A 27,204-nucleotide genomic window follows, 5' to 3' on the forward strand; every position below is an offset into this window, starting at 1 on the left:
CTGCCCAGAGGGCAGAGAGCATTTCTCTCTGCTGGATAACTTCATCTTTCTAAATAGAAGAGGAGATACAACCAGAAGGGGCCAGAAATATGCAGAAGTTGCATTCATTGAGGCAAATAAAAGCAGGTGTCCCCAAATTTCACCCTTTCCATTTGTCTTTTGATTTCCAAGGGAGTTAAGGGGACAGAGCCCACACCCAATTCTCCCTTTCGGACCCTGATGGAGTTGAAGTCACTAACTCAGGAGCTGCAGAGGACATAGAGGGAAGATCACAGCTCATAGGACCTTCCTCCCCACCAAAACATGCACCTTGGGGCCCAAGATAGGAAGAGGAGGTCACCAGGGACCAGAGCTACACAGCCTCTGGAATCTTTCAAGCTCTGCTGCTGTGAATTCAGCCCGAGTCTGGGAGAATCACCAAGTGACAATAGTCTGGTTGAGCCCAGCCCCGAAATAGGGAGTTAACAGAGGAGACAGGGGACAAAAGGGGACAGTCCACCTTAACACTTCTCCAGTCACCAAACTGAGAGGCCCCAAACCCAGTCTGTTCTAAACCCCATAACCCCTCTTTTCCCCACTGGACCCCATCCTAGCCCCACCTCAGGGCACAGAGACTGGGTGGGGTGGCCTGGAACCCTGGCCAAGAGAAAGACTTTCCAACTAGGGGGAGGTGTGTGATTGACCATGTCTGATACACCCCTTGCACATGCTCCCTCCATCCCACTTGGGAGCATCAGTGCATAGGAGCACCAAGGACTCAGAAGAGTCCCTTCCCACTCTGTTAGGCCACAGCTGCTGCCAGCGGCCATGCCAGCCTGATACGGGCAGAGGCTAAAAATGTTGCCTGGAATTAGGGTAAAGAATCAGATACCTTGAGCACCTACATTTAAATTAAATAACAATCGTCTGGTTTTTCTAGAATCCCAAGTCAGGATTAGAGTCCGGCCCCAACTCTGTCCCTTTGGCTAGGCTCCTAAGAGGAATCTCATGTGCCCTCAGAAAGGATTGTCCACAGGCCTGAACTTGGCAGAAAGCAGTGGGGAGCCCAGTCACAACATGCAGCTGCTACCCAGGGCCCAGGAAGATGCAGACCCCACTCACTGGCACCCTGGGGTATCCTCAAGTGCTGGCATCCTGGGCTCAGCAGAGGGGATTGGAGAAAGTGGCACAGTATGGAAAAGAAATGACCAGAGGGAGACCAGAGAGAACACACTCTAAAGCCTTGAGGCTGGGAATGTCCAAACTGGACTTGGGGGCAGGGCCCCCAGATGTGCTAGCTACAGTGCAGATTCCTCAGCCCTGACTCATCTTCCGACTCACATTCATGCAAGGATGAGGTATGAGAATCAGCACATTTGGCAATCCCCACTGGCACTGCCTCGGGAATGCCCTGTGTTCTGCCACCCTCCCACTCCTCCTACTGCTGCTGGAAGAGCAGGCTGACTGGCCAGCCATCTGTAAGTAGTGTCTGCAGAGCAAAGCCCAGGACTCTCCCAGCCCTGCCCAGGCCCAGACCCAACCTTAACCCCGAACAAGACCTGGAGCAGCTCCATCTTCCTAGAAACATTGACATCCTCAGCTAACTGACTCGTGGGGGTGTTGGGAGAGTATGGTGGAGAAAGTAGTTTGAAATTTATCATGCCTGCTAGGTGTAGTCTCTAGATCCTGGGGTCAAAGAGAGAACAGTGGCCAGGGCTGTGACTCCACCTCCAGTGCTCCAAGATGAAGGACAAATGGACAAAATGCTATTCCATCATTCAGTGTGTAAATACACACAACTGTGAGCCAGAACTGGAATACAACAGGATATTTCCCCTACTGCACTGCATACGTCTAATTCTGATCCGTGTACCTAGCAAAGCATGGTACCTAATAAGGAATAAAATCATTCAGTATACCTGGGAGGAAGGGAGGGAGAAAGAAGAGGTTGAGGGTTGGATTCAAGGGGTATAGGTGAAGTCAAAACTGGAAGTCAAGACCCAAGAAGATGGGGGCAGGGAAAGGCCTTACCTGGTGCCTCTGATAAGCTGAAAACATTTTTTCAAAGTCCTCTAGGTCCAGAATCCGAAATACCTGCATGTCATCAATCTCATTCCATACAGTGCCAGGGACACGTTCCTAAGATTCAGGACAGGGAGAAGACCCAATGTTTGACTCAACTCCTTCATGATGGAGAGGTCCAATGCCTCCCTAACTCCACCTGTTCCCAGCTGCACAAACTACAATAGTCAGGCTTTCAGGCCTTCAGAAAGGGGTCAATTCGTCTCCCCCAAACCTTCAATACATTGTTCCAGGGCAGAGGCCAGAGACAAGCTCCTTGTCCTCCCTTTCTCATGGGGCCACATAGACGTGTGGTCCAGAAATCAAATGGAGGGCAAGAGTGATGGGTAGGCAAGTATGAAAGAGGGTATGAAACTCCTTCCCGAAAAACAAAACCAAACCAGTGTTCTCAGGGCACACTCCCTAAATGTCAGGGTTGGCTAGAGTCACTGCAACGAATAGTGCCCACACATATTTGAGATCTTCAAATCCTCAGTGCGCACTATATTTCCCGTATCTGAGATTGTCATTTTCTCTTCCATGGGGTCTTCCTCCTACTTTCCCAGATTCCCAGAAAGTAGACAAATGCCAAAGCCTGGGACAACCTGGCCCCTAGAGTGACTGTTCAGGCCAACAAGACTGCCACAACTTCCTGTTGGTCAGACCCAGGGAAAGTGGCTTATCCATCATGGTTGGGATGTGTCCAAGGGTTTACATTCCAAGGTTTCTCCACCTAAGCACTGCCCCACCTCTGTGTGGGACCCTGGCACTGAACCCCCACTCCAGGGAGAGGCTCCTTCAGCAAAGCCAAGAACACCCCAGTGGTCTTCTAGCACCTTGACAATGGCTCAGAGGGCAGAGAGCACAGCCTCTTCAGGGTACTCACTTCTGTCCTCCCAAGAGTCCTTGCCTCATCCTGAGCTTTGCTGTCCTTTAAAATGGAATCTCCCACCTTCCTCTGCCTAAAGGGCAGCTGGGGAACCTTCCTAAGGCCACGACCCCCTCCTCCCTCCATCTCCCCCTCAGCAAGGCTTAGAGAGAGAAACATACCTTTCACTCACTTTTATTTTCTTAAACTCTGGAAAGGGGAGGCTAGGCCAGAGCAGAGTGGGGGGGCATTCCTGTGGCCTTTCTAAGGCCAGGGACCCTCTTGTGGAATGCTGGGCTGGGAAACTCAGAGCAGCAAGGGATACAGGCAACTGGCCAAACCCAACACAGACACATTCTTTTCATGGCAGAAACAACCACTGTGTGTGTGTGTGTGTGTGTGTGTGTGTGTGTGTGTGTGTACACAGGAGCATGCATGGAGTAGGGGAACGGGACAGGGGAAAGAAGCCAGGCCCCTGGAATGGGTTATGTGGGAGGCAGAGAGAAGATGTGAGGGAGAACTGAACAGGAAAGCAGGGAAGGAAAAGCTCTCAGTGGTTCCCATCTGAGTCTAGACCTGGGGTGGAGGTGGGCTCCATGGGAAATCCCACACAGGTAAAGCTTGCCACTGTTCTTTACTCCCAGTGAGGCCGAGCTAAGAAAGGGCTGGAATGTAAGAGCTGGATGGTTAACACTAGGGAGAGTTTCCCCTGAGAGAATGGACTGAGTGCCCAGCTCTCCCATCCTTCTTGCCAAATGCCACCCCATCCCCATATGCAGCCCTTCGTGGCGGTATAGCTGAGCTCTGGAGCCAGCTGAGCACTGGAGCCATAATCCATTTCCTAGTATTCTCCACATCCTACACTTCACCAAGTTGCCCTGATGTGCCCAGCGTGTAGAATGATCCTGACTTTAATTTTTACATCACTCTAGCCAAAACCTCTTCACCTCCAGTCTAGATCCCTGGGACTTCTGCCCTCTAGAGACATCCTTTATATGCCAGAGAAATCTTTCTCCAAAATACTTTTCATTGTGTTTCTCTCACTGAGCATTTGGAGTCCAACAGAGCAAGCTAGCTTGCATTCCCAGCCTCATCACTATGTGGGACAGTTGGCAAATAGAGGGGTACTATTCTCTTCTCATTTCACATAAAAGAAAGCAGAGTCTCAGTGATGCTTGCTTACTGAGTTGAAGGATTAGGTGAGATAACACACTTAAGGCACGCATGGTTGTGCCACAAATAACTCACCTAATATTATTACGAATTTCTGTTAGTCACTATTCCAAATACTTCATATGTCAATTAATCTTCACAATGATCCTTTGATATAGATGCCATAATTACCCCAATTTTATAGAACAGGAACCTGATGCCCAAATTATTAAATAACTCCTGGTCACATGATTAAAAGCTTGGGAGTGGGCTAATAAGTCCACAAATATTATTCAATCCCCCTCACCTACTCCTGCTGAGAAATGTCTACAACTCCCACGAATCCTCCCCATTACCCATTCTATCAGACCCGTACTTTCCAGTCCAGGAATGAAACTCTGGCCTGCTTTGGGTCCCTGAGGAATTTATATAGATTTTATTATTACTAGACCCCCGTGAAAATCCTAAGTACAAAGCTCTATTTGATGAGAATGTTGCAAATATATTAGTTGCCTTGTCTGTTTTCCTTAACTGTTAAGGTGCCTAATCAATTTTTCATTACCTTTTAAAATTTTTCAGTTATACAAAAAGGCAACCTACTGAATGGGAGAAGATATCTGCAAATTATATATTCGGTAAAAGGCTTAATATCTAAAATATATAAAGAACTTACACAACTCAACACCAAAAAAGAAAACCCTAAATAATCCAATTAAAAAATGGGCAGAGGACCTAACTATGCATTTTCCCAAAAAAGACATACAGATGGCCAACAGACAAATGAAAAGATGCTCAACATCATCAGGAAAATACAAATTAAAACCACAATGAGATATCACCTTACACCTGTCAGAATGGCTAAAATCAAAAAGACAAGAAATAACGAGTGTTGGTGAGGATGTGGAGAAAAGAGAACCCTTGTGCGCTGTTGGCAGGAATGCAAACTTGTGCAGCCACTATGGAAGACAGTATAGAGATTTCTCAAAAAAAAAAAAAAAAATAGAAATACCATACCATAGCGTAACATATAGAGTTGTAAAACCACTATGCTGTACACCTGAAACTAATGTAACATTGTGTCAACTATAATAAAAAAATTTAAACTTTTTTCTAAAAGAAAGCAAAAAAAAAACTTTAAGTTTTAAGTACAGGAAATAATTTTTTTTCTTTACCACAAAGAAGTATATATATTATTTCTGATCATGAACAGTGAATGTTTCCACACAGACTGTGGCCTTTGGTTCTGCAGAGCTGTTTGTCCGCTTGCCTCGTGACTGTGGGAAAGGACACACAGGGCACAGCTGTGCAGTGCAGTTGTCACAAATGTTAACCATGTGGCTTCAAAATTCTGATAACAGGTGGCTCTAAAATTTTAGCAACTTAGATTGGAGATGTTATCAGAAGCTCAGGAGACTGTGGGCTATATTCATGCTTTGTCTTTCCACCTTGATTATAAAACCAGAGATAGAAGGAATCTTAGAAATCTCACAGATGAGCAAACTGAGGTACAAAGTGAGTGATTTATGCAGGTTGCACAGTTTATCAGAGCCAACTCTGGTTTAGTTAAAGGTTAGAAATTCCTCTTCAATCCTTCCCTAGGATCTCTAGATGTTTCCTTGAACAAAATTCCTAATTTGCCAGATTCAAAGCTCTTACATGGCAATGCTTTGTTTCACCTCTTATTATTATCCATCACAACCCCCAGCAAAAAGCTCTACACAAGGTAGCCCTCAGACTGACTGGCTAGCTGGTCTACCATTATGAGAGCCAGCTAACACATAGCTGGCCACCTATTTCACAATCTCACATCTCTTCCCACTTGAATCTCCATCTGAGCTCATTTGAGCTTGCATAGAATGGTACAGTTATGAATTCCCCAAGAGTTAGACCAAGAGGTTCATACAACAAGGTCAGAGGACATCCATTAGTCCCAGCTCCAAAATGATGTCTTCATGGCTGCTGCTGAATTGTGTGTATGGATCAGGCTAATTGAACTCAGTTACCGTGTATGTGTAAACCTCAAGGACAAAGCCACAGGTCCTAATACGATTTAGTACAGAACCAGAGGCAGGGCTTGACCCAGGCTGGAACTGGCCTTAAATTACTAGCAGTCTAAAGCAACCCAGGTTATCTCTACTCCATGCTCGTGAGAGTCCAACAGAGGAATCTCACACATGAACCTGGGTTTGGTGGTTATTGTGAATAATATTCATGAGGGCCTCTCACTGCTGAGCAGGCTAGAAAAGTACCCAGTGTGTCTACCTTCCCTCCAGGAGGATGCCAAAATGACTATATCTTGACATCCAATTCTTCATGGCAAGAGTGCTGTCCTGTCCCCTGCCATGGCCTCATCATTTCAGTCCTTTGAACACACTGCCCTGAACTTTACCATCTCTAGACCTTGGTCCAAGTTCTTTGCCTATATCTTCCACTCTTTTCCTCAAATAGACCCTATCCTTAAAATTCTAGCCCAGCCATTGTATTGTCTAGAAAGTGACCCTGCTTCGCCCATGCTCTGGTATCAATATCACTCCGTTAACCCTCAGCACATACAAATTCTGTCTGCAGGTGTCTTTGCCAGTTGAGCCTTAGCACATGCCAAGCTATTTCCTCCCATTGTAGATGTTCTTCCCAGTGAACAGTGAGCTGTCTGACATCAGCAATCCCATCTTCTGCATTTACTATGCTTTCCCTTATCCCCACCAAAGAAGGAACCCAGAAGGGGCAATCTACAAACAATGAGCAGGCAATCCATGGGGCTGACTGGCACTGGCTATAGGAGAATAGACCTACTGATCTTTTCTTTGTTACTTACCTCATTCAGCTTGACCCAGTTGAAGGACTTCAGTGGATGGGAAGGCTGGGGAGCACACTTCTTCCTGAGTGGGATGTCACTGCTGGGGCAGGGGTCTGGAGGGAGAGGCAGGCCCATGCTGAAGCACGGTGGGGCACCGGGGGGAGTGGGAGGCCCACCAGGTGGAAGAGGTGGTGGTGGAGGTGGAGGACAGCAGGCAAATGGGAGAGGGGGCGGAGGTGGAGGCAGGTCATTGGTTGTCATTGAGGAAGACAAGGTAAGTGGGCCCCCAGGGGGAGGTGGGGAAGATACAGGTCCTGTCTGTGGGAAGACAGAAAAATTGAAAAGACAAAGCTATCAACAATGATGCCTTTCAGGTCCCCACCACAGTATTTCTTTCCTTATGCTTATTCTTCATTTACACTAGAACCCCAATCCTGCTCTCACCTCCACACACATTTTGCTCCATTTCCTCTCTGTATCCCGACATCCAACATAAACATAGACACAACCACAGCCACATACATATAGGTAAAACACACATACATAACACTGGACAAAGTCATAGTTATCACAATGCAACAGCAGGAATGATACATATGGTTGTGTAGGCTACTGTCTGCACAAGGGCATCCAGCTGCACAGGGAGGGGTGCGCAAAATCATACTTGCACTCTGCTTTCCCAGGTGTGCTTCCTGGGACAGTGTCACCCAGGGGAAAGGGCACTGGTTTTTCTAATTAACACAAAGGTAGCCACCTTTACAGCCTCACAGTTCCCCTCTATCCTGGCCTGAGGTCCTCCTCTAACTTCTCCTTCATCCTGGGGTCCTTAGCCCTTCCCCACACCTGTTCTTCCCACTTTATCCTGAAGGTCTCAGCTCAATATGTAAAGAGAGGAAGGTGTCCACATACTGAGATTTCACTGAGTTGGGCTACCAGTTCTGCCACTTGTCCTCGAGCCTGGCGCAGGTCCTGGGACTCTCGGGCCAGTTTATCCTTCATCTTGTTCAGTGTCCGCATCATCTCTTCCTTCTCCAATGTCTTTGTCTCACATTCTCGCTCCTTCCTCTCTAGCTTGCTCACCAACTCCATGTGTTCTGGGATGGGGGTGGGACAGGAGAGGAAATGGGAAGAGACAATATGAATCTGTGTGTGTCTACCTCTAATAGGTCCTGGGCTGGGCAGGGGAGGGGTTGTACGGAGCATGCAGTGGCTTTAGGCAGAGGCCCTTACCTTTCCGGAACTTCTCTGCCTGGTCTTGCCACTGTTTCACTTCATTCTCATTGATGAGCCTGGTGGGGAGTACAGGAAGGGTCTGTTGATTGTTGGCTCATAACTTCCCAGAAGACATATCATCCCCCTATTCCCCACATCAGTTCTGTGATCTCCAATCTGTCCAGCCACATCAAGGGGCTAGGATTTTGACTCTCCAGATGTCTCTCCAGGTCCCCAGCCCTGCCCAGTTCTCGTGTATCTCTCTGTGGACTGTGAAAATTGAAAAGACCCTTAAATAACTTATGATCCAACCCCTTGTGATATAGTTGAAGCTCTTGAGACCAGAAATGTTGAAGACAACAGCTTAACTAATGGTAGAACTAGGACTAAATCTCAGGCTTCTTTTAGTTGTCTGATGACTTGTACTCCCTTGTAAAAATAAGTTTTTTGCACTGAGATCAAAATATTGACCCTACTATGGTCTAGGCTTCCAAAGACCAATGTGTAAGAGCAAGAAAAATCACCCACCTCACAACACAGAATGAGTATGTTGAGGGTGAAGAGGGAAATGTATCTAAATCACAGGAAGTCCTCACTCATGTCAAACTCTTGGAATGGGGATTAAGCTATTACCTAGACACCAAAGTGTAATAGAAATGAAATCCCAAAGTGAGATCTCAATAATTGGGCTTTTTGTTTGTTTTTGTAACTCTGAAAATGTGGGAGTTAGATCCATGAATCTTGGCCTCCTCAATCACATCAAGGATATAAAGAGGGGACAGAGTATGGAAAGGGACATAATTTGTGCAGAGAGTTCTTTGGAGAGAGCCATTGCTGTCCTTCTTGGAAGTGCTACCTCCTTCATCATCATCCACTAGCTTCTTTGGACCACTCAGAGTTCTGACCCACATTCCCTGATGTTGGGAGGGAGGCATGGTGGACTAGGGTCCAACTTGGGGCCAGGCAGTTCCAAAGAGTGAAGAAACATTAACTGGGAGAGTGGTGCTGTGCTGGGACCATCCAGCACTCCTAGAGTTTGTTGGAACAGAGATTGCACAAAGGTTTTTCATGGACCAGATGTAAGCATCATGGAAAAATTGGGCTGATGCCATTTTAAGTCCTTTCCAAGATGTCCACCTGGCAGAAAATTGGACACTTGGACATTGTGCCATTGTGCACTAGATTGTTAGTGAATCAGGAGCTGATGGAAGGGATGGTACCAACCAGTCTTAGGGGATAAAAAGGCCTTGAATGGCCAGTGACCAGGGTTTTATAGTGAGAGGCATGCAACAAAGAGCTTCAGAAGATCCCAGAAATAATTCATGTTTTTACCTTTGTGACAAGGCCAGAGAATAGGAAGCCTGTTTACTAGGTTATCTAATCAAGTAACACCTTTTCCCCTTCTCCTTCCTGCCCCTGCACTGCCTCTGATAGGGATTAAAAACTGGTTAGCTAATAGAAGGGGATATGTGTGTAGAATGGGTTAGAAGAAAAACAGAACAGAGAAAGAAAGCCAGTCATCACACATGCCCTTCCCACTGCACCGTCCAGCCCCAGTCCAGGGAAGAGAGAGATTTAAGGCTAAATCAAATCTAGAATTCACATGGTTCACATCTGAGACTCGTCCTTCTAGTTGCAGATTTGAGACTATGTTGATGGCTTAAAATGATCTTAGGACTTCCATTGCCCAAGAAGAAGCAAAAACTTCGTTGGACCTGAGGCATTTTCATCCTCTGGCAGAGGAAAAGCTTCCCCACTAAATAGTGTAAAGAGTTAGTAGAAAACAGAAATAAAAATCAGAAATAAAGCTGCATTTTGATTACTTTGCTAGTTGCACTTGTCCAGCATACCAGGTAGGATTAACTACATCAATACCCAACTACTTGTGCAAATGAAAACAGTACCATGAATAGTTCAAAAATCATTTTCTACCTGGCTTTGGAATGTGACACCATGAATACTTAAGAGCCAATTTATCTCGTTAAAGGGCAACTGGACATGTATAGTAGCATTATTTACAAAAGCCAAGATATGGAAGCAGCCCAAGTGTCCAACCATTGGTGAATGGATAAAGAAGATGTGGCGTTTTTATACAATGGAATATTATGCAGCCCTAAAAAGAATGAAATCTTGCCATTTGCAATGACATGGATGGAGCTAAGCAAAATAAGTCAGTCAGAGAAAGACAAATACCATATGATTTCACTCATAGAAGGAATTTAAGAAGCCAATCAAATGAGCAAAGCAAAAGAGAGAGAGAAATCAAGAAACAGACTCTTAGCTATAGAGGACAAACTGATGGTTACCAGAGGGGAGGGGGGGAAGAGGGATTGGTGATATAGATGATGGGGATTAAGGAGTGCACTTGTGATGATGAGCACCGGGTGATGTATGGAATTGTTGAATCACTACATTGCACACCTGAAACTAAAGCAACACTATATATTAACTAACTGGAAATTAAAACAAAAACTTAAAAAAGAAAGCTAAGTGAAATAAGTCAAGCAGAGAGTCAATTATCATATGGTTTCACTTATTTGTGGAACATCAGGAGTAGCATGGAGGACATTAGGAGAAGGAAGGGAAAAATGATGGGGGGATATCGGAGGGAGAGATGAACCATGAGAGATGTTGGACTCTGAGAAACAAACAGGGTTTTAGAGGGGAGGGGCGAGGGGGGATGGGTTAGCCCGGTGATGGGTATTAAGGAGGGCACGTAGTGCATGGAGCACTGGGTGTTATACGAAAACAATGGATCGTGAATCACCACATCAAAAACTAATGATGTATTGTATGGTGACTAACATAACATAATAAAATTTAAAAATAAATAAATAAATAAAAATAAGTAATTTTATTTAAAAAAAGTTAAGTAAAAGTTTAAAATTAAAAATTAATGTGTTAACATAACTTCTGATAATTGATGTGACTTTAAACTTGGTTCTCTGTATTTCTCAATATACAGGGTCAAAGATAAGCCAGACTTAGGCTCTGACATCCTTATCCAACAGTCTTAGTTAATTGCCATGTTCTATTTCAGTGATTAGCAAACTTTCTCTAAAGGGTTAGAATAACTATTTTAGGTTTTATATGCCAGGTACAATCTCTGTCACATATTCTCATTTGTTTTTAAAAACTTTTAAAATGTAAAAACTATTCTTAGCTCATGGGTCATACAAAAGCAAGCTGGAGGATTGTTTAGCCCACAGACCATTGTTAGTAAGTTTAAATTCTTCCTCTATCTACTCCATGCAATGGATCATTAAAAGCTGAGTACGGGGGCACCTGGGTGGCTCAGAAGGTTAAGCGTCTACCTTCAGCTCAGGTCATGATCCCAGGGTTCTGGGATCGAGTACCACTTCGGGCTCCCAGCTCAGTGGGGAGTCTGCTTCTCCCTCTGCCTCTCCCACCCCCCAGTTTGTGCTCTCTCTTTAGCTCACTCTCTCTCTCTCTCAAATAAATAAATAAAATCTAAAAAAAAAAAAAAAGCTGAGTACACCCCCTATAAACCTGTGCTGTTCAATATGGTAGTCACTAGCTATGTCATATCACTATTTGAATTTAATTAAAATGAAATAAAATTTTAAATTCAGTTCCTCAGTCACACTATCCACATGTCAAGTGCTCAACAGCCATGTGTAAACAGGGCAGAGGATTCTATTGGACAGGTGCATTTGGAGACATCTGGTTTATGAGAGGGAGCAGAGGTTTCACTGGTGAGAGTCCATGCAGGAGATCGAGAGGGAAGGAGGAGGAAGACAGGTGAGAGCTGGCCACTGCTCACATGTTGACAATGTTCTTGACGTTGAAGTTCTCCAAGGGAGCCAGGTCAGGGTCCACACCCCTCTCATCCTGGAGGACAATCTGTTGAAGGATCCGGTCCAGGAGCTGCCACTGCTGGAAATAGCCACCGTTCCGCTTGTCTGCGAGGACAACAGGCATCATAACTTCACTGAGCCCTGGAATCCCCTGGTGCCCTGCCCTAGAGTCACTGCCTGGGCCCAGGCTGATGAAGCATGCCCTCTCCCTCCCTTCATAAGCTCCCAGTCTGATGGGGGAGGCAATGATGCTACTGATGCAGATGCTGATGATGGAGATTCGCAAATGCGATCATTTCCTAACGATCTGCAACTGACTTTCTATGAGTGTGTCAATCCTCTAGACACATTTCTCTACTCCCTGAAGTGCTTCCTATCTGCCTTTCTTCCCTATAGGTACCCTGAGTAGCCTATGCCTTGGGAATGCAAATTGCCTTTTCCATTATCTAAAAAAAACACTTTTCAGAAAGTAAATCTGCTCCAAAATATTACCTGCTAAATAATGAAGTCTCCAGGGAAATTTAAAAAAAGAAAATGTTTTAGGATTATCTATGCTGTTGTTCTACAGTGAAAGGTGAATGGAAACTCACTACAGGTATGCACTAAGAGAGAGTCAGAGTTGGAGTTGGAGTTGGAGTTGGGTTGGAGAAGTGCTAATGGAATCCAGGCAGACTTCTCAGTGAAGGTGACCCTGTACTGTGAAGGCAAAAGTTTGTGTGTGTTTCCTGACCTCACAGGGCCCCACTCCCATCCTCTGTAATCATGGTTTGGTGGGACATGGACTTTCTTTCCATGTGCTAGCCACAAGCCCCTCTTCTTCAGTTCTTGATCCCAAGTACTTTGTCTCAACTGACCACCAAAGGAGGTCAACCAGGACAATGCTGACCTCAAAGTCAAACCATAATGCTTACAAGGTGGAAGGTCATGTCAACAAAGCCCCATTTTGAGGCAGAAGAGACCCATTGACATTGCCCATGGAGCACGACACACAAGAACCTGATAGAGAAGTCAGGTTTCTCAGGGACTTCCTATATCTTCCGTGAAGATCTCTGTACTGAGCTTTGGAGAACTGATAGCTTCCTGGTCTAGGTCACTGTGTCCAGTTTCCTTTCCATCACTTCAGTGACATAGACATTGCAATGTGGCATAGTTTTCCATTTACCCTCCACCCAGGAAAACAGGGTAAAGCCAGGCCACTGGCTCACCAAAGTAGAACATGTTTCATCTAAGGCCGTGAACCCCAAAAAACAAAAATTCCTTCATATGTTCAGATTCACCCAGTCTCAAGTTCATTCACTATAAATCAGATATAATAATGCAAACTCTTTAAGTCATTTTCAAGTTTAGAGACACTATGCCAAAGAGCCTTGCATCATGCATGGCCCAGAGCTGGCACATAGTAAACTGTGGTTATTGCCACCATCACCATGAAAACGAACACCACCATCACCACCAGTAGAGAGTCTGCCTAGGTTGATCATCATGGTTGGCCATAGTAGTCTTCCAAATATTCAATTTTGTGAAAAGCTTAAATACCAAATGGTACAGTTACAGCTCATTTCAAATTGCATGCTGGGGTGGTTATTAGTGATTATATATAATTTATTCAGTCACTGTACACACCTGGATCTTAAAGAGCTTAGCATCTGCTAAGCTTAGATGCTGACATCTGATACTTGCAAAGAGAGGCAGGGACAAATGTGTTAAAGTGGAGCTCACAAGGCCTAGATGGAGGAGTTGATAAAACCTTGAAAAAAGTCATGCTCAGTCTACATCTGTGCTATGCCCCCAAATACAAAGCTTCTTTTTGGAGCTCCCCAAGATGACTGATCACTCCTCTGTCATAAGCTGACAGCCAGAGCTGTTTGACTTTACAGTGATCAAGCTACTGCTTGGTAGACCAGGACATTAGCATTCTTCAGGGCCAAGTCCACAGCTTCTCCCCTGGGTGACAGTGGAAGTCCTGATCCCAAAGAGGGAGGGAAGAACAAGGGCCTGAGTCCTGTGGCCAGGCCTCCTGGGGACATGTGCAGAGAGAGACTCAGTCAGACTCACCAACCCAGGGAAGTCCTGACACCTTGTCTCAACCTGCCCCAGGCCAAGGCTCAGGCCAGCTGAGGAAGTGGCAAGTGCGGGCTACTTACAGGGCATCTGAAGGCAGTGGTGTAGAACAGATAGCAAGCAGGGGTAGGCCTCGGTGTGCTTTAGCTTCTTGTGGATCAGCTCAAACATCTGGGAAGCACTCTTGGTGTCAATGTGGACCTGAGGGAGTAGAGGGCACAGTGAATGGGGAGGGGGCAAGCCGTGGAAGAAGAGGGGAGAAAACCCTACTTCCATCCACTGAGCCCCATTTCCCAGGATGACATTCATTCTCCTGCTTCTGGCCCAGGCTTCAAAGGAGAGGCACAGAGAAAAGGAGGAGGGAGATGTCCTAATTATATGAAGCAGGATTTCTCAATCTCAGCATATTGGCATTTTGGACCAGATCATTCTTTGTCATGGGAGCTGTCCTGTTCATTGTAGGCTGTTCCACAGCATCTTTAGTCTATATCTATCAGATACCAGTGACATCCTCCTTGTACTGGTTGTGATAACAAAAATTGTGTCCAGGCTTTGCAAATGTCCACAGGGGGAGGAGGAAGCAAAGTTACTCCTGGTTGAGAACTACTGATTCAAACTAAAGAAAGGGGACAGGGGCATAGACAATTCAAGGACCACATAGCATAGTTCCACGCAAGCTGGGTTCAAATCCCAGATCTACTCTCTCATTGTGTGACCACAGGCAAGCTAATCTCAGTCTTCTTATTGTAAATCCAGGGCTTGTGTGACCATATAATGGGATGGTGCTTGGTGACTGCAGCACCACCAGAGGTAAGCCTCTATTTGAATAGAGATTTTATAATACAATATTTAAGCAGCAGAATTGTGTATTTTCAGGGTTATTGAGGCTGAAATGAAAAGACAATCTGGTTTGTGAAGCATGATCTAGTTAGTGGCAGGGAAAGGGGACTCAGGAAATTGCTGGAAGGCAGGGGGAGAGTAGCCCAGGAGAGAATCTGAAACTAATAATGTTTAAGGACTGGCCCTCTTTCCTTTGGGGATTGCAATCTCCCAGCGGAGGAGATGTCCTACCAGGTAAGGCCTGCCAGGTGAGGCCCTGCAGAGCCAACACACTGCCAGGCTCCAGAAGTAGGACCTGTCTGTAGGACCACTCACCAGGCAAGCCAGCCAACAATGGACCTACCACAACATGGGATCTGGAGAAGAGGCTGTGGGGCCACCTGGGACCCCGCTGCAGTTGCCCCATCCCTGTAGGCTTCTTACCATGTCAAACCTCCTGGCTAGCTCCAGGTCATCCTCATTCCGGACCATCTCAAAGAAGTCTAAATGCCTAGATAGGATGAGGGGATAGAGAGAGTAGATATTACTTCTAGGATGTCCCTGTTTGAGGATTAGTCCTTTCAACTCCCCAGTGAACTAAATCTGAAAGCTTAATTCAGGTGATGCTGAGGCAAAACCAGAAAGAAGCCACTGGTCTATAGGCCAACACGCTCCTCCTTTATAGAATCCCATGCCCCTTCTTCCTCAGGGAGGCCAGCCTACAGTCCCATCACCTTAGATCAGGCTTTCTCAATTTTGGCACTATTGATATCCAAGGCTAGATTTTCCTTGGTTGTGGGAGGCTGATCTGTGAGATGTAGAAGGTTCAACAGCATTTCTGATCTCTACCCACTAGACACCAGTAGCAGCCCCCACCTTTCAAGTCATGACAACAAAAATGTCTCCAGGCTTAGCCAAATGTCCTCTGGGGGTAAAATCACCCAGTCAAGGACTACTGCTCTGCCTTCACCAGGGTTCTCATACTGTCCTCATGTCAACCTTCAAAACCAGTCTCTCTCATTTTTCACCCCATCCACACCCCAACTTCATTTCAAAAGGGCCCATCCTGTCTCCCTTAAGACCCAGTGCATTAAAATAGTGTGTACCAATGGGACAGAACCAGAGGGGACAGATAGGAACTTAATTGGAATTAAGGAACACATAGGAATTTAATTGTGCCCTTTAATCAATAAAGGCTTTCATGGCTTCCATTTGTGGTGGGGCAATTTCCTTGTTAAGCAGGAGTGCCCTGCAGGATGTTTAGTATTCCTGGTTTCCAACAACCAATACCAGTTAGTGTCCCCCAACCAGCCAGTCTAAAAACCAAAGGAACACCCCTATGTGTTTCCAAAGCCCCCCCCCCAACCCTGGTGAAGTACTAACATGGTTGAGGACTACTGGGTCCACCTGCATTTAACATCAGAGATGAGAAAGCAGGTCAACAAAGAGAGCAGTCAAGGACAGAGGTAGGATGTGGGACAAGGGGGTGAGAGCTGTCCACCTCCCCCCCACAGAGCTGATTCTGAATTAATACTGGGTATGGCAGGTGGTTTCCAGTGGGAAGGGCAGCCTCCTTGAAAGTTCTAATCATCCCCAACTGAGGCACTGTCTCCATGGCTTGGGCCTTACTTGTCCAGGATGGCATTCTCGTGCTGCCGGAGTTTGTCAATCACAGGTTGGATCCCCAGCATCAGGAACTCATACCGTAGATGAAGGCGGAACTCCAGATTATCCTGGGGGTCACCGAAGGAGGACCAGACTTATTGGCTTGTGGCTCTTCCACAAGAGTCCCCAGTGGACCCACTCTAGTCATTGTCCCACTATATCACCTGCAACAACCCACCTGGAACTGCCTCAAGTCCAGAGTTCCAAGAAAGGGCAGGAGGAGACATACTAGACCTTGTTATTTATTCCCATTAGGTTTCCTGCCTCACTTCCTTCAAGTCCCTTACCGGTTTTCTCAGCCTTTGGCATCAAAGAGTGGCACCGTAGAGTAAGGTAGGCTATAAGCTTTGATTTCAAACAGATCTTGATTCAAATCCCTGCTCTGACACTCACTAGTTTTGTGATTTTGGGAAAGCCTTAGTTTTCTCATCTGTAAAATGGGAATGATATTACCGAAAGGGGTGATATTACATTAAGAATTACCTGATGAAGTATGGTTACCAACTAATCAGAACAGATTAGTGTAGCTAGTACTGACAAGGGTGATGTCAGCATCTGAGGGACAGATTGCTCTCCCAACCCACCTCACCTAATTTAGCTCATCAGGACTGGTTGCAAGAAAAGTGTGTTGGCATAAAAGAGGGAAAAGTAGAGATCATTAAATTGCGCCTTTTGTCCTTCAACAAATTGACCTTGACTGGGGCATCTGGTTCCCTTAGAATTTGGGGAGTTCATCTGCTCTTCAAGTTCGTCTTCAACTTGCTATTTTTACAGTCTGAGAATCCCATTCTGACTCCACAGTAAGGAAAATCAGAAGCCATACCTCCTAACAGAAGGTGCTAGAGGGCATGACCAACCAACTCAGAAACCAGTCCAGAATCAGGTCTTTAGAAAACTCTAGGAAGAAGAGCCTACACTTGCCCTCCTCCTAAATGATCCCCCACCACCCTAAGCCAGCATCAGCCAGCCTACGTGGGGTTTGTCCAGTACGCACATAATGCACAATGCTACCCATGCAAGGAACTCCCCAAGAACCTCTCATGACTGCAAGGTTCATGACAATCTATTCTTTCTCAGCCCCAAGTGAAGGAGGCAAGAGTTTATAAAGGTAATCTGAAGACAATGATGGTAGTGGCAGCCATGCCAACCAGAGGTCTTGGCCCTTTCCCTCTGCTACATCCCCAGGAGGCACTTGCACACATTCCCCTGGGGCCAGAAAGTCCAGGAACAGTAAGAGCCAGGACAAGATGCCTCACCTCTCCAGCTCCAGCATTGAGGACAGCGTTGATGAAGGACATGATAGCTGTTTTCAGATTCACTTCATCCCGGTACCGGCCCAAACTTCGGTCTAGCTCATTCAACAGTGTCTGATTGGAAAGGCGGGACAGGAGAGGAAAGGTGGGCTCAGGATCCTACAAATCCAGCCTCTGTGCCTGTGTTCCTACCATTCTAACCCCACGTACTTGCTCTACCCAATCTATCTAGCTTACCCTGGTCCTTCCCAAAAGCTCAGCTTTTTCAAGAAGCGTCCTTTGCCTATCCATACCTCAATCTCAGTCCTGCCACTCAGCTCCAGGGCTTAGTTTATTTTGTAGGGCCATGCCGAAATGCTGCTTTAGCATTTTAGAGCTGTTTACAGCTCCAGCTGCTTATAGCTCATAAATCTTCCTGCCCCGCTCCCTGACAGCATGGACACTGCCTTTTACCTCTTCTGCAAAGGGTCATGGGCCACTTTCTGCACAGAATAAGTGCTTAAAAATGTTTGATGACAGAATATACAAATAGCCTATACTGGTAGATAAACCATAGCACTTGTAGTGACAGTTTAGATCTATTGATACTTATTCTACATAAGACACTTTATACTCATCTCATTACTTTTCTGGGGCAGGTCAGGGAGAAGAAAAGAGAATGGCTTCAGTATCCAGCACTGTTCTTGGGGTCCCCATAGTAAGCACTGGCCCAGGCATAGGGCTTAAAATCTTGGCCCCAACAACTGCATTCAATTTAATTTTTGACTGAGCTGCTGTGATTCATCAGGCACTGGGCTCAGAGATGTAGAGCCATAGACTAATAATCCAGCCTCAAGGAACCCACGGTCTAGTGATGCATCCATTTTCCCAGCCAAACCCGTATCTCTTAAGGTCCCTTATGTCTTTTTATATAAGCCCTCAGCTAGGCCCCCCCTCACCTGAAAGCGTGTCCGCTCAGCTGCGTACACCTGGTAGTGGAGCATGGCTTGCAGCACCTTCTTGTGGCCTCCAGGCACCAAGCACACGGCACCCAGGATCTCCAGCACGGCCACCTTGGTCTTGCTGTTCTCTGTGCGCAGACTCTGTGCAATGGTGCTGATGGCCTCGGGCTGTGCCAGCACATGCGCTCGCCCCTGGGAGTTGTTCATCAGAGCCTTGATGCAACCAATGAGGGAGGTGTGGATGCGACTTTCGCAGGTGGCGTGGTCCATGCTCCGGAGGAAATTCAGCAGACAGGTCAAACCCTCCAGCTCAATGAAGCGTGTCACAAACCTGTCCAGGCCAGCACCATTAGCATAACAGGTATCCTGAATTTGCCTATTATTATGTATATACTTTGCAAACAGTTACCCCGGGACCTGTATAACACAGTGTTCCACCTATAGTAGCCACTTGGTTCATTTAGTGAGTTTATTTAAGGCATTGAAATCCTATCACCCTCGCAGGAGACTCGTGCCTTATTTGCACCTTAAATATCGTGCATTTGCAGGCCATTGACTGTCAGTTGCATAGCTGTGATGGTGTACGCTTGAAGAGAATGATTGCAGTAATTGTTACTATAATTATACTATAATTTAATGGCTATTAAACCTGAAAATTCATCTCCAGAGAGGAGATGTCAAAAGACAAAGTGGACTTCCAGACAGGGGGTCATAAGGAGTCACTGAGTCATGGGACCAAGGCTGGGAAAGGCACTCTTCAAGTGATCCTTAAGAAAATTGCTATCTTAAATATTAACAGAAAGCATTAAAAACCATTTAGTTCAGGGGTTCTTAACCTGGAGTCTGTGTTCCCCTAAGGGGTCATGGCTAACTTGCAGGGGTCTGTGAACTTGGAGGGGGAAAAAAATGTTACACTTTTATTTTTGGTAACCTCTACCTGAAATGTATTATTTCTTCGTATGATGAATGTGGGCAATAAACTACAGTGGTAATAGCAGAACCTGTGACTTTGTCACCCAAAGAAATCAGCTATTTTCATATCAAATTATAGTTGCTACAGGTGTCACAGACTATCACTTCCACTCATCAGCACTTCAAAATCATGGTGGTTGCTAGCTCTTTCTGCTTAAGGCATAAAAAAGCACATTAATTGCTATCTCACAAATGTTTCATATTTGGTAACTATATTTCAATTTAATTGGTTATTTTTCATCTTATCTATTTTATTATTTAAAAATATCATTCTGATAAGCAGTCAATAGGTTTCATCTGGTACCAAAGTCATCCATGGCACATGCACCTTCACACACGCATACACATAGAGAGGCTTAAAACACTGAATTTTGTAAAACAGTAACGATCTAAGGAAATGTCATAAATGGAGCTGAGGGAACCATCGCATAAAGTTAATACATTTGGTCCCAAGTGTATTTGTGTATGTCCATATTATTATACAAATGTCTACAAAATGAAATAGACTCTAAAATTAAGTCTTTAAAATAGGTATTATTTGCTTCTATTATATGCTTTTCTGTATTCTGCAGAATTTCCACCATGACTATGTGTAACTTTTGTAATCAGAATTTTACTAAGGGAAAGAAAAGTAAATTGAAGTGGAATCAAACCTGGCAAACTTCCCTCAACCCCTCTCCTTCTCGATGTCCTCATCCTTCCTGCACCCCCTTCCTACAAGCCCCCCACCCCCTGAACCACACGGGATTAAGATGCTCCCATTCTCCTGAGGCTCTAGTTCCAGGCTCCCAAAGTAGAGAGCTCAGCCCAAACCACACACACACACACACATACACACACACGGGCAGACCAGTATGCTGGCAAACATTTAACAACTGGCTGTCTGAAGAAAGAAAAAAAGGCCTGATTGTAGTGTTTGCCAATTTCCACAATATAAATATGCCCAGCATAGCTGATTTCAAGCTATCAATGTGACATCATTGAATGTGGAGTTGGGAAGAGGTGTAACATTTATAGTACAGATGATCCTTGAATAACACAAGTTGGAACTGTTTAGGTCCACTTATATGGGAAGTTTTTCAATAAACACAAGTACAATACTATGAATAGATTTTCCTTATGATTTTCTTAACAGTGTCTTTTCTCTAGCTTACCTTGTTGTAAGAATACAGAATATAATACATATAACATATAAAATATGGGTTAATCAACTGTTTATGTTATTGGTAAGGCTGCTGGTCAATGGTAGATTGTTAGCAGTTAAGTTTTGGGTCAAAAGTTATACGCAGATTTTTGACTGCCTGGGGGTTAGCACCCCTAACACCCACCTTGTTCAGGGTCAGCTGTATTTCCACCATGCATATACAATGAATATAAACTCAAGAGCATATGTAAGAGTCAAGAATATACATAAAACTAAAATGTAGTAAACATTAAGTAATTAGGGAGTGAAAAGTTTCAAGTATTTATTACTTTTGTTTTTAGTATGATTTATTTAGTTTTAAGTTTATATAACATATTCTAATCATAGCTATGTTTAACAAGCAGCTTACAAAACTGCTGAAAATTTAACAGTTGGCTCCCACAAGGAGCTACAAGCCAGCTCCCAGGCTTGAGGAGAAGCTGTGGCTCTTGGCCCATTTGGACCTTTGCACAGTATGGCCTGGGAAGGTGGAAGGGTCCTTCTTCTCAAAATCATCCCCTTTTCCTGGCCTGCATCACTCCTCCTCTAGGTGGCGGAATCTCATCTACAGACACCACATCTCCTCCTAGTGGCTGGAGTATCTCTTCTCCACGCTGCCCTCCTCCCTGGCCGGGGCATTCATTCTCAGAGCTCTTTCTTACACACCTTGTCCATAAGTCCGCCTTCCCTGCCATTCTGTTCTCCCAAGAAAAACAAGTACCTGCCCTCAATTTCTGCTCAGATAGCACTTCAGGACCTGAGGTTTATGTCACATTCCTCTGCTCTCTGCCCTGGTCCCCCCCATGCCCATCCTCTGGCAGCCTCCCAGCTCCTCAGAGAGGGGTTGTAAGAGGCAGGAAGTGGAACAGAGTGCAGGGAACTCTAGGGGATGTGGTGGTGGGGGAATGGAGCTGGCAAGGGGACTGGGATAGGAGCAGAGCATTGGGTGAAGCTTCAGGAAGTTGAGGGGGACCAGCAAGTGAAGGGGTGTGGAAGGAAGTGGGAAGGGGAAACACAATGAGTCACCTCATGGGTTGTGTCCGGAGAGCTGTCTTCAGGTCTTCCACAACTTGGTTCCTCATCTCCGTCTCTTCCTCATCAAAGGCATACAGACTCTGCATCTGAGGTAGGTGGAAAGGGGCGGAGGTCCTGCTGGGCTGCCTGAGCCCCAGCTCCCTGCATCCCCCAGCCCAGGTGGGTCCCAGGAGCCACCCTCGACTCAGGAAGGGTGGGGCCTCAAGGAATGGTTCACTAAGAGGGTCAGATTCTGAGAAGACCCAGGTTCCAGTCCCAGACTTCACTTTCCTCATCTGTGGAATGGGGAGAAGTATCGGCTCGGCCTGTTTCCTAAGACTGTGTGAGATACAAATGGCTAATAAACGTTCATATGGTTGGGGGCCTCGAGAGTCACACAGAGAAGGGAGGGATTATGTTTTAAAAATCTCAGGAATAACTGGAAAGCTGTTGATCCCCAGGGAGTGGGGTGTGAAGTTCAGGGAAAGATGCGGGATGATCACTCTCTCCCATGGCTTTTCCAGGTGGGGTGAGGGCAGGGGAGAAGCCATTGCTCACGGCAGCCATAGAGTTGATGCGGTCGATGTAATAGTCAGGCCAGCTGGTTGCCAGCTTGTTGGGGTCCTCCTGCTCCTGGAACAGGAAGAAAGACTGTATGGACCACCTGGCAAGATAGGCCCATGCCCTGAGGTCCTGAGCTTCTTTCCATGTCAGCAGATTCACTTTCCAGCCCCACCCAGACAGGGATAATTTTGAGGAAGTTACAAAATCTCTCCACGCTTCCATTTCTTCCTTGGTAAAAATGCAGATAGTGAACACTGACTCTCATGACCAGCCAATGACATGGGCAGAAATCACACAGGTATATGCACTTTCAATGAACAATATATATAATTAAAAATAAATTCTTTTTTTCCTGTTATATCTGTCCCCTCTTTATTTGTTTGCTTCTTAATAAAATATAATTTTGTCTGTTGAACCTAATAAAAATCTGTGCATATATTTTATACATCTGGTTTTTCAAATTTTACTTTCTAATACCATTCTCCTTGTATTTTACAAAAGTATTGGTTTTTGACAGTTTGGAATTTTAAAAACTTGGTTTTTCTCTCAGACTGTTTGAGAAGCACTGATATAAAGCATTTGGTGCAGTTCTTTGGCACATGGTAGGCACTCAGTGAATAGTAACTTCACTAAAAGAGGGAAAGAGACTCCCAAGCCCTGGGTTTTAGAAAGACTCAGGAGGACTCGGTGTAGCTGGGAGGCAGAGTCCAGAGCACAGGGCCTTTGGCCCAACCCTCAGGTTTCAAGGGAAAGCCTCAATTCCTCCCCAGGGATGGGCAAAGACAATGAGAGTTGAATAAATATTAATGTTGATTGAAGATCTAGCCCTCTCCTTCAGCCAACGACTCTACTTCTGGGCATTACACACACCCTGCTCCTTCCTGTCCCTGTCCCATTTGGATGTTCTCCTTCACCTGCCTTCTGCTAATCTCCTGCTTTCAAATCTGTACAAAAACTTAACTCCTCTTCCAGAACCATGCTGACAAACTACCTGTCTGCCAGGTGACCTGGACTTTGCCCTGTATCCCTCAGCTATATCTACTAGCTTCACAATTTTGTTTCACAAAACCCAAATTTTAGACCAGTGGGAAAGCTGCCTTGATTTGGTCTTTGTGATTTCACATGGCTATGTGTTAACTCTTCATGACTGAAACTCCCCAATTCTATCTTCTGACCTTGGGGAGGGGATCACAGAAGCAAAAACAAATGCACCATCAAATATATATTTTCCTGTCTTTGCCAGCTCATCATTTCTCCATTCCATGTGCATTAAATGAGCACCTACTACATGTCAATCACTGTACTGAGCCCTGAAAGTACTGAGCAAAAAGTCAGTCTCTGTCTTCCATAGAATAGTCTCGTGTCAGAGGTAGGGTGACAAATGCTTTATGGTCAAACTGTCTATAGTGGGCTGTGGAAGCCCTGGCTGGGGGCATCTAACACAGAAGGCTCATGAAGGGGGGTCGGAGAGGACAGAGTTATTAAAGATTACTGAAGCTAAGACAGGTGGGGAAGATGTTACAAACAGAGGAAGCACCACATGGCAAGAGAGGGGTATATGAAAGTGTGGGGGGAGATTATGTGTAATCTGATTTGGAAGGTAGAACAAGCTATCCTTACATTTCAGTATTTTTTTTTTTTATCTTGGTTGTAATGAAGGAGAAGAGAGGGAGGAGAGGGTGGGGAGAACGGGGACTGATGTATGACCTTGATATACCTGCTGCCCTGTGAGGCTGAGCCTGGGACAGGTGGGGGCCAAAGAGCCAGAAGAGGTCACCCCTGCCCCAAACAGTCCTTACAACACAAAGCTGCCCTTGGGTATGGCACAGGACAACATGCCCTCCAGGCAGGCACGGGAAGGGAGTATAGACTTATCATCTTGGTATCTCCTTGACTCAGCCCCACTCCTGGAGCCCAGTGGGCACCTGCATCAAGGGTCTTTGAAAACCAGAATCTCTTTCCCTGTCAGCTCCATGAGAGCAGGGAATTTTTTCTCCTGATTTATTCATGCCACTGACACCTAGAACGATGCTGGTATATAATAAATATCTGTTGAATGAGCGAGCAAGCATAGAGGCAAGAGCTGTGCCAGGCTGGGGACCCTGAGGTGGCAGTGGAAATGGTCAGACATGGCACCTTCTTCTTGCTGCAGTAGATCTGCCATTTCTTCTCCGGAGGCAGTGCAAACACAGCCTCTCGGTTTTTGTCGGTGAGATCCAATTCATCCTGCAAAGACAAGAAATATGTCTGAAACCCAAAGATGGTTGACATTAGAATATTCACTGCTACAGGAAATCGCAATTCCCCCAAACCTATCCCTCAGCCTACTGTCTCCCTCCAGAGAGTATCAAAGTATGATAGAGCAATTCTTCTGCTAGAAATACAGCCCTACACCCCCACCCCATTCCCTTACATCGACCTAAGCCTGGGCTGCCTCTTTCCATGCTTCCCTTACTTCCTGTCCACTCCCACTTGTCTCTACAAATCTGCTCTCCTCCTCCAGGCTGCCTGTTCCCTGCCCATCTCCTTCCTGCATTGCTTTGCTAGTTCCTAACCGTCTTGCCCTGGGTTTCTGCTCTTCTTTCCCTTGTCCTTCTTAAGCTTGTCAACATCATAAGTCAAGGCCTGACAAAGCACTCAGTCTACAGATCTAGTTTCTGCCCCAACCTGCAAGTCTCCCTGACCTTTGAGTTTCTCCCCCAGAAATTCTCTGGCTCCCCGCAACCTCGGCCTGTTCTTAGCACAGGGTGAGAAGAGCTGGTGAGGATAAGAAGCTGTACAACTCTCCTGGCAAGAAGAGTATGCCATGGAAAGGGAGGTTCTGATCTGCTTCCCAGGGAGGTGTGTCTGTCAGAGGTAGCTCCTCCACCCACACAAGGCTGGGAGCTCCACCACACTAATCCACACTTCCCAAGGAGTATCATTGGGTAGTTCTGATGTCATCAAATTTAGGGTTGTTCTATGAGAGTCACTGAAAGTTTGGCTGCATTAGATGGCCTCTAAAACCTCTCTTATTGAAGACTTTCCTCCTGTGATTCATGAGCTATGCCAAAGCTCATCAAAGAAATAGATGGGCCACAGGAAATGTAGCCTGCTTTTCGACTCAATTATTGTGAGAGTTTTCTTTTTTTAAATCAAAAGCAATACTCACATTAAGACAATAAAGCATACTATTAATAATCTTTATCTTTTCAAAAATGATAAACAGTGAAAGTAATATGTAAAAAAGTATAAGGGTCTTAAATGTCAGTATCTCTTTTCCCTATACTTTTAAGGGAGAACATTGAAGACTTTCCTTTACATAGATCAGACCTGTCCAATAGAAATATAATGTGAATATAATGTGAGCCAGAAATTAAAAAATTTCTTGTCATAGTAAAAATTAAGAAGGAATTGGTGAAGTTAAATTTAGTATTTCATTTAACCCAAAGTATCTAAAATATAATCATTTCAACATGTAATCAATAGAAAAAATTGTGAGTTTGAAAAAAAAAAGAATATAAAGAATGTAAGTCATCAAAATATGGTGTATATTTCAACCTTATAGCTCCTCTCAGTTCAGACCAGCCACATCTCAAATATGCAGCAGCCCCAAGTGACTATAGCTGCCATCTTGTACAGCACATACAAAGATAATTTGAAGCAATACCCATCAGTTCACCTGCCTTTGGAACTAAAGACTCCTACAGATCTAATGCTAAACAAAGGTTCTTCCCTAGAATCATTCTCTACATATCCCAGTAACATCCTCAGTTAAGATTCCCAGAGCCCTGCTTGAAGTTTCTAGAGTATTTCCTTTCCATGGTCAGAAACGGAAATCAAAGACATAATAGAGATATATGTACCTTACACTTCCCAGGGCAAACTGAATCTCTTCTTCTTTTGCTTATACAGTTAGTTCTACCTGGACTACCCTCCCTGAGCACCCACCCACGGACCCTGGTCTAATTTACCCAGGTTCAAGGTCAGCCTCTTCCAGCAAGGCTTTCATAGCCATTCCCAGGTAAGACCATCTTTCCCCTCCTGAACTCCAGAGCAGTTACATTCAAACTTGGATTCTGGTTACTTACGCACTTGTCTTTTCTCACCAGTGGTCTCTGTCACTAAATCAATGGGTATTTCTTGGTGATTTGGCTCAGCCCAGGTAGCCTATGACTGACTGCCGACCATTCACTCCTTATTGAATCTCCCTGGGTTTCTGCAACAACCACACTTTCTGGCAATCCCTCTTGCTTTGCTCTATGTTCATCTTGGGCTCCCTTGATGTCTTCTTGTCTTCTCTTCTACCATCAAATATTGAAGTCCCTCAGGGGTCCTGGTATCTCCTTCCTGTATGCTTCCCCAGTAAAGACTTCTCAGCCATTCCCAAGGACTGTTACTACCCCAAACTCTCTCAAACCTATTCCTCTAGCCCACCAGTTTCCTGAGCTCCAGACCCTGGAACACAACTGCTCCCTGTGCTTATCTATTTTGATGTCCCTCAGGTACCTCACACTTTTATGTAGTATCACTATGCACCAGGCATTGTTCTAAGTGCTTAATATTTACTCAATAAACTTACAACAACCCATTTTATAGATGTGGAAATTGATGCACAGAGAGAATATGCAAATTAAGTTCATCATCCCAGTTCTCTAAACCTGAGTTTCCTCTGGAATTTCCTATCTTTTACAGGGCCCCAACATCCACTCAGTTCCTCACATCAGAAACCTGGGTGTTCCCTGATTCCTATTCACTCTCCAAGCCCAACAAGTCCTATATTTCCTCCTAAATAGCTCTCCAATCTGTCCTCTCCATCCTCACTAATGACATTTAATCCAAGTCACAATTCTCCCTAGCTTGGAT

The 27,204-nt window shown here is 45.3% G+C and overlaps 1 protein-coding gene across 5 annotated transcripts in view; it reads right to left on the minus strand.

The window, feature by feature from the left end:
• Positions 1-27,204, minus strand: part of DAAM2 (dishevelled associated activator of morphogenesis 2) — a 130,678-nt gene that overhangs the window by 36,221 nt on the left and 67,253 nt on the right. For all 5 annotated transcript variants that reach the window (XM_027601364.2, XM_027601366.2, XM_027601367.2 and 2 more), the window contains exons 3-15: positions 24,496-24,585; positions 22,354-22,428; positions 21,808-21,902; positions 18,624-18,957; positions 17,689-17,799; positions 16,397-16,500; positions 15,212-15,278; positions 14,032-14,149; positions 11,854-11,992; positions 8,088-8,146; positions 7,767-7,951; positions 6,876-7,175; positions 2,011-2,118 (exon numbers count right to left, since the gene is read on the minus strand). In XM_027601364.2, the coding sequence (XP_027457165.1) occupies positions 2,011-2,118; positions 6,876-7,175; positions 7,767-7,951; positions 8,088-8,146; positions 11,854-11,992; positions 14,032-14,149; positions 15,212-15,278; positions 16,397-16,500; positions 17,689-17,799; positions 18,624-18,957; positions 21,808-21,902; positions 22,354-22,428; positions 24,496-24,585 (1,785 nt within the window). The remainder of the gene's footprint in view (positions 1-2,010; positions 2,119-6,875; positions 7,176-7,766; positions 7,952-8,087; positions 8,147-11,853; positions 11,993-14,031; positions 14,150-15,211; positions 15,279-16,396; positions 16,501-17,688; positions 17,800-18,623; positions 18,958-21,807; positions 21,903-22,353; positions 22,429-24,495; positions 24,586-27,204) is intronic.

Source organism: Zalophus californianus, chromosome 7, assembly GCF_009762305.2.
Source record: "Zalophus californianus isolate mZalCal1 chromosome 7, mZalCal1.pri.v2, whole genome shotgun sequence".
NCBI lineage: Eukaryota > Metazoa > Chordata > Mammalia > Carnivora > Otariidae > Zalophus > Zalophus californianus.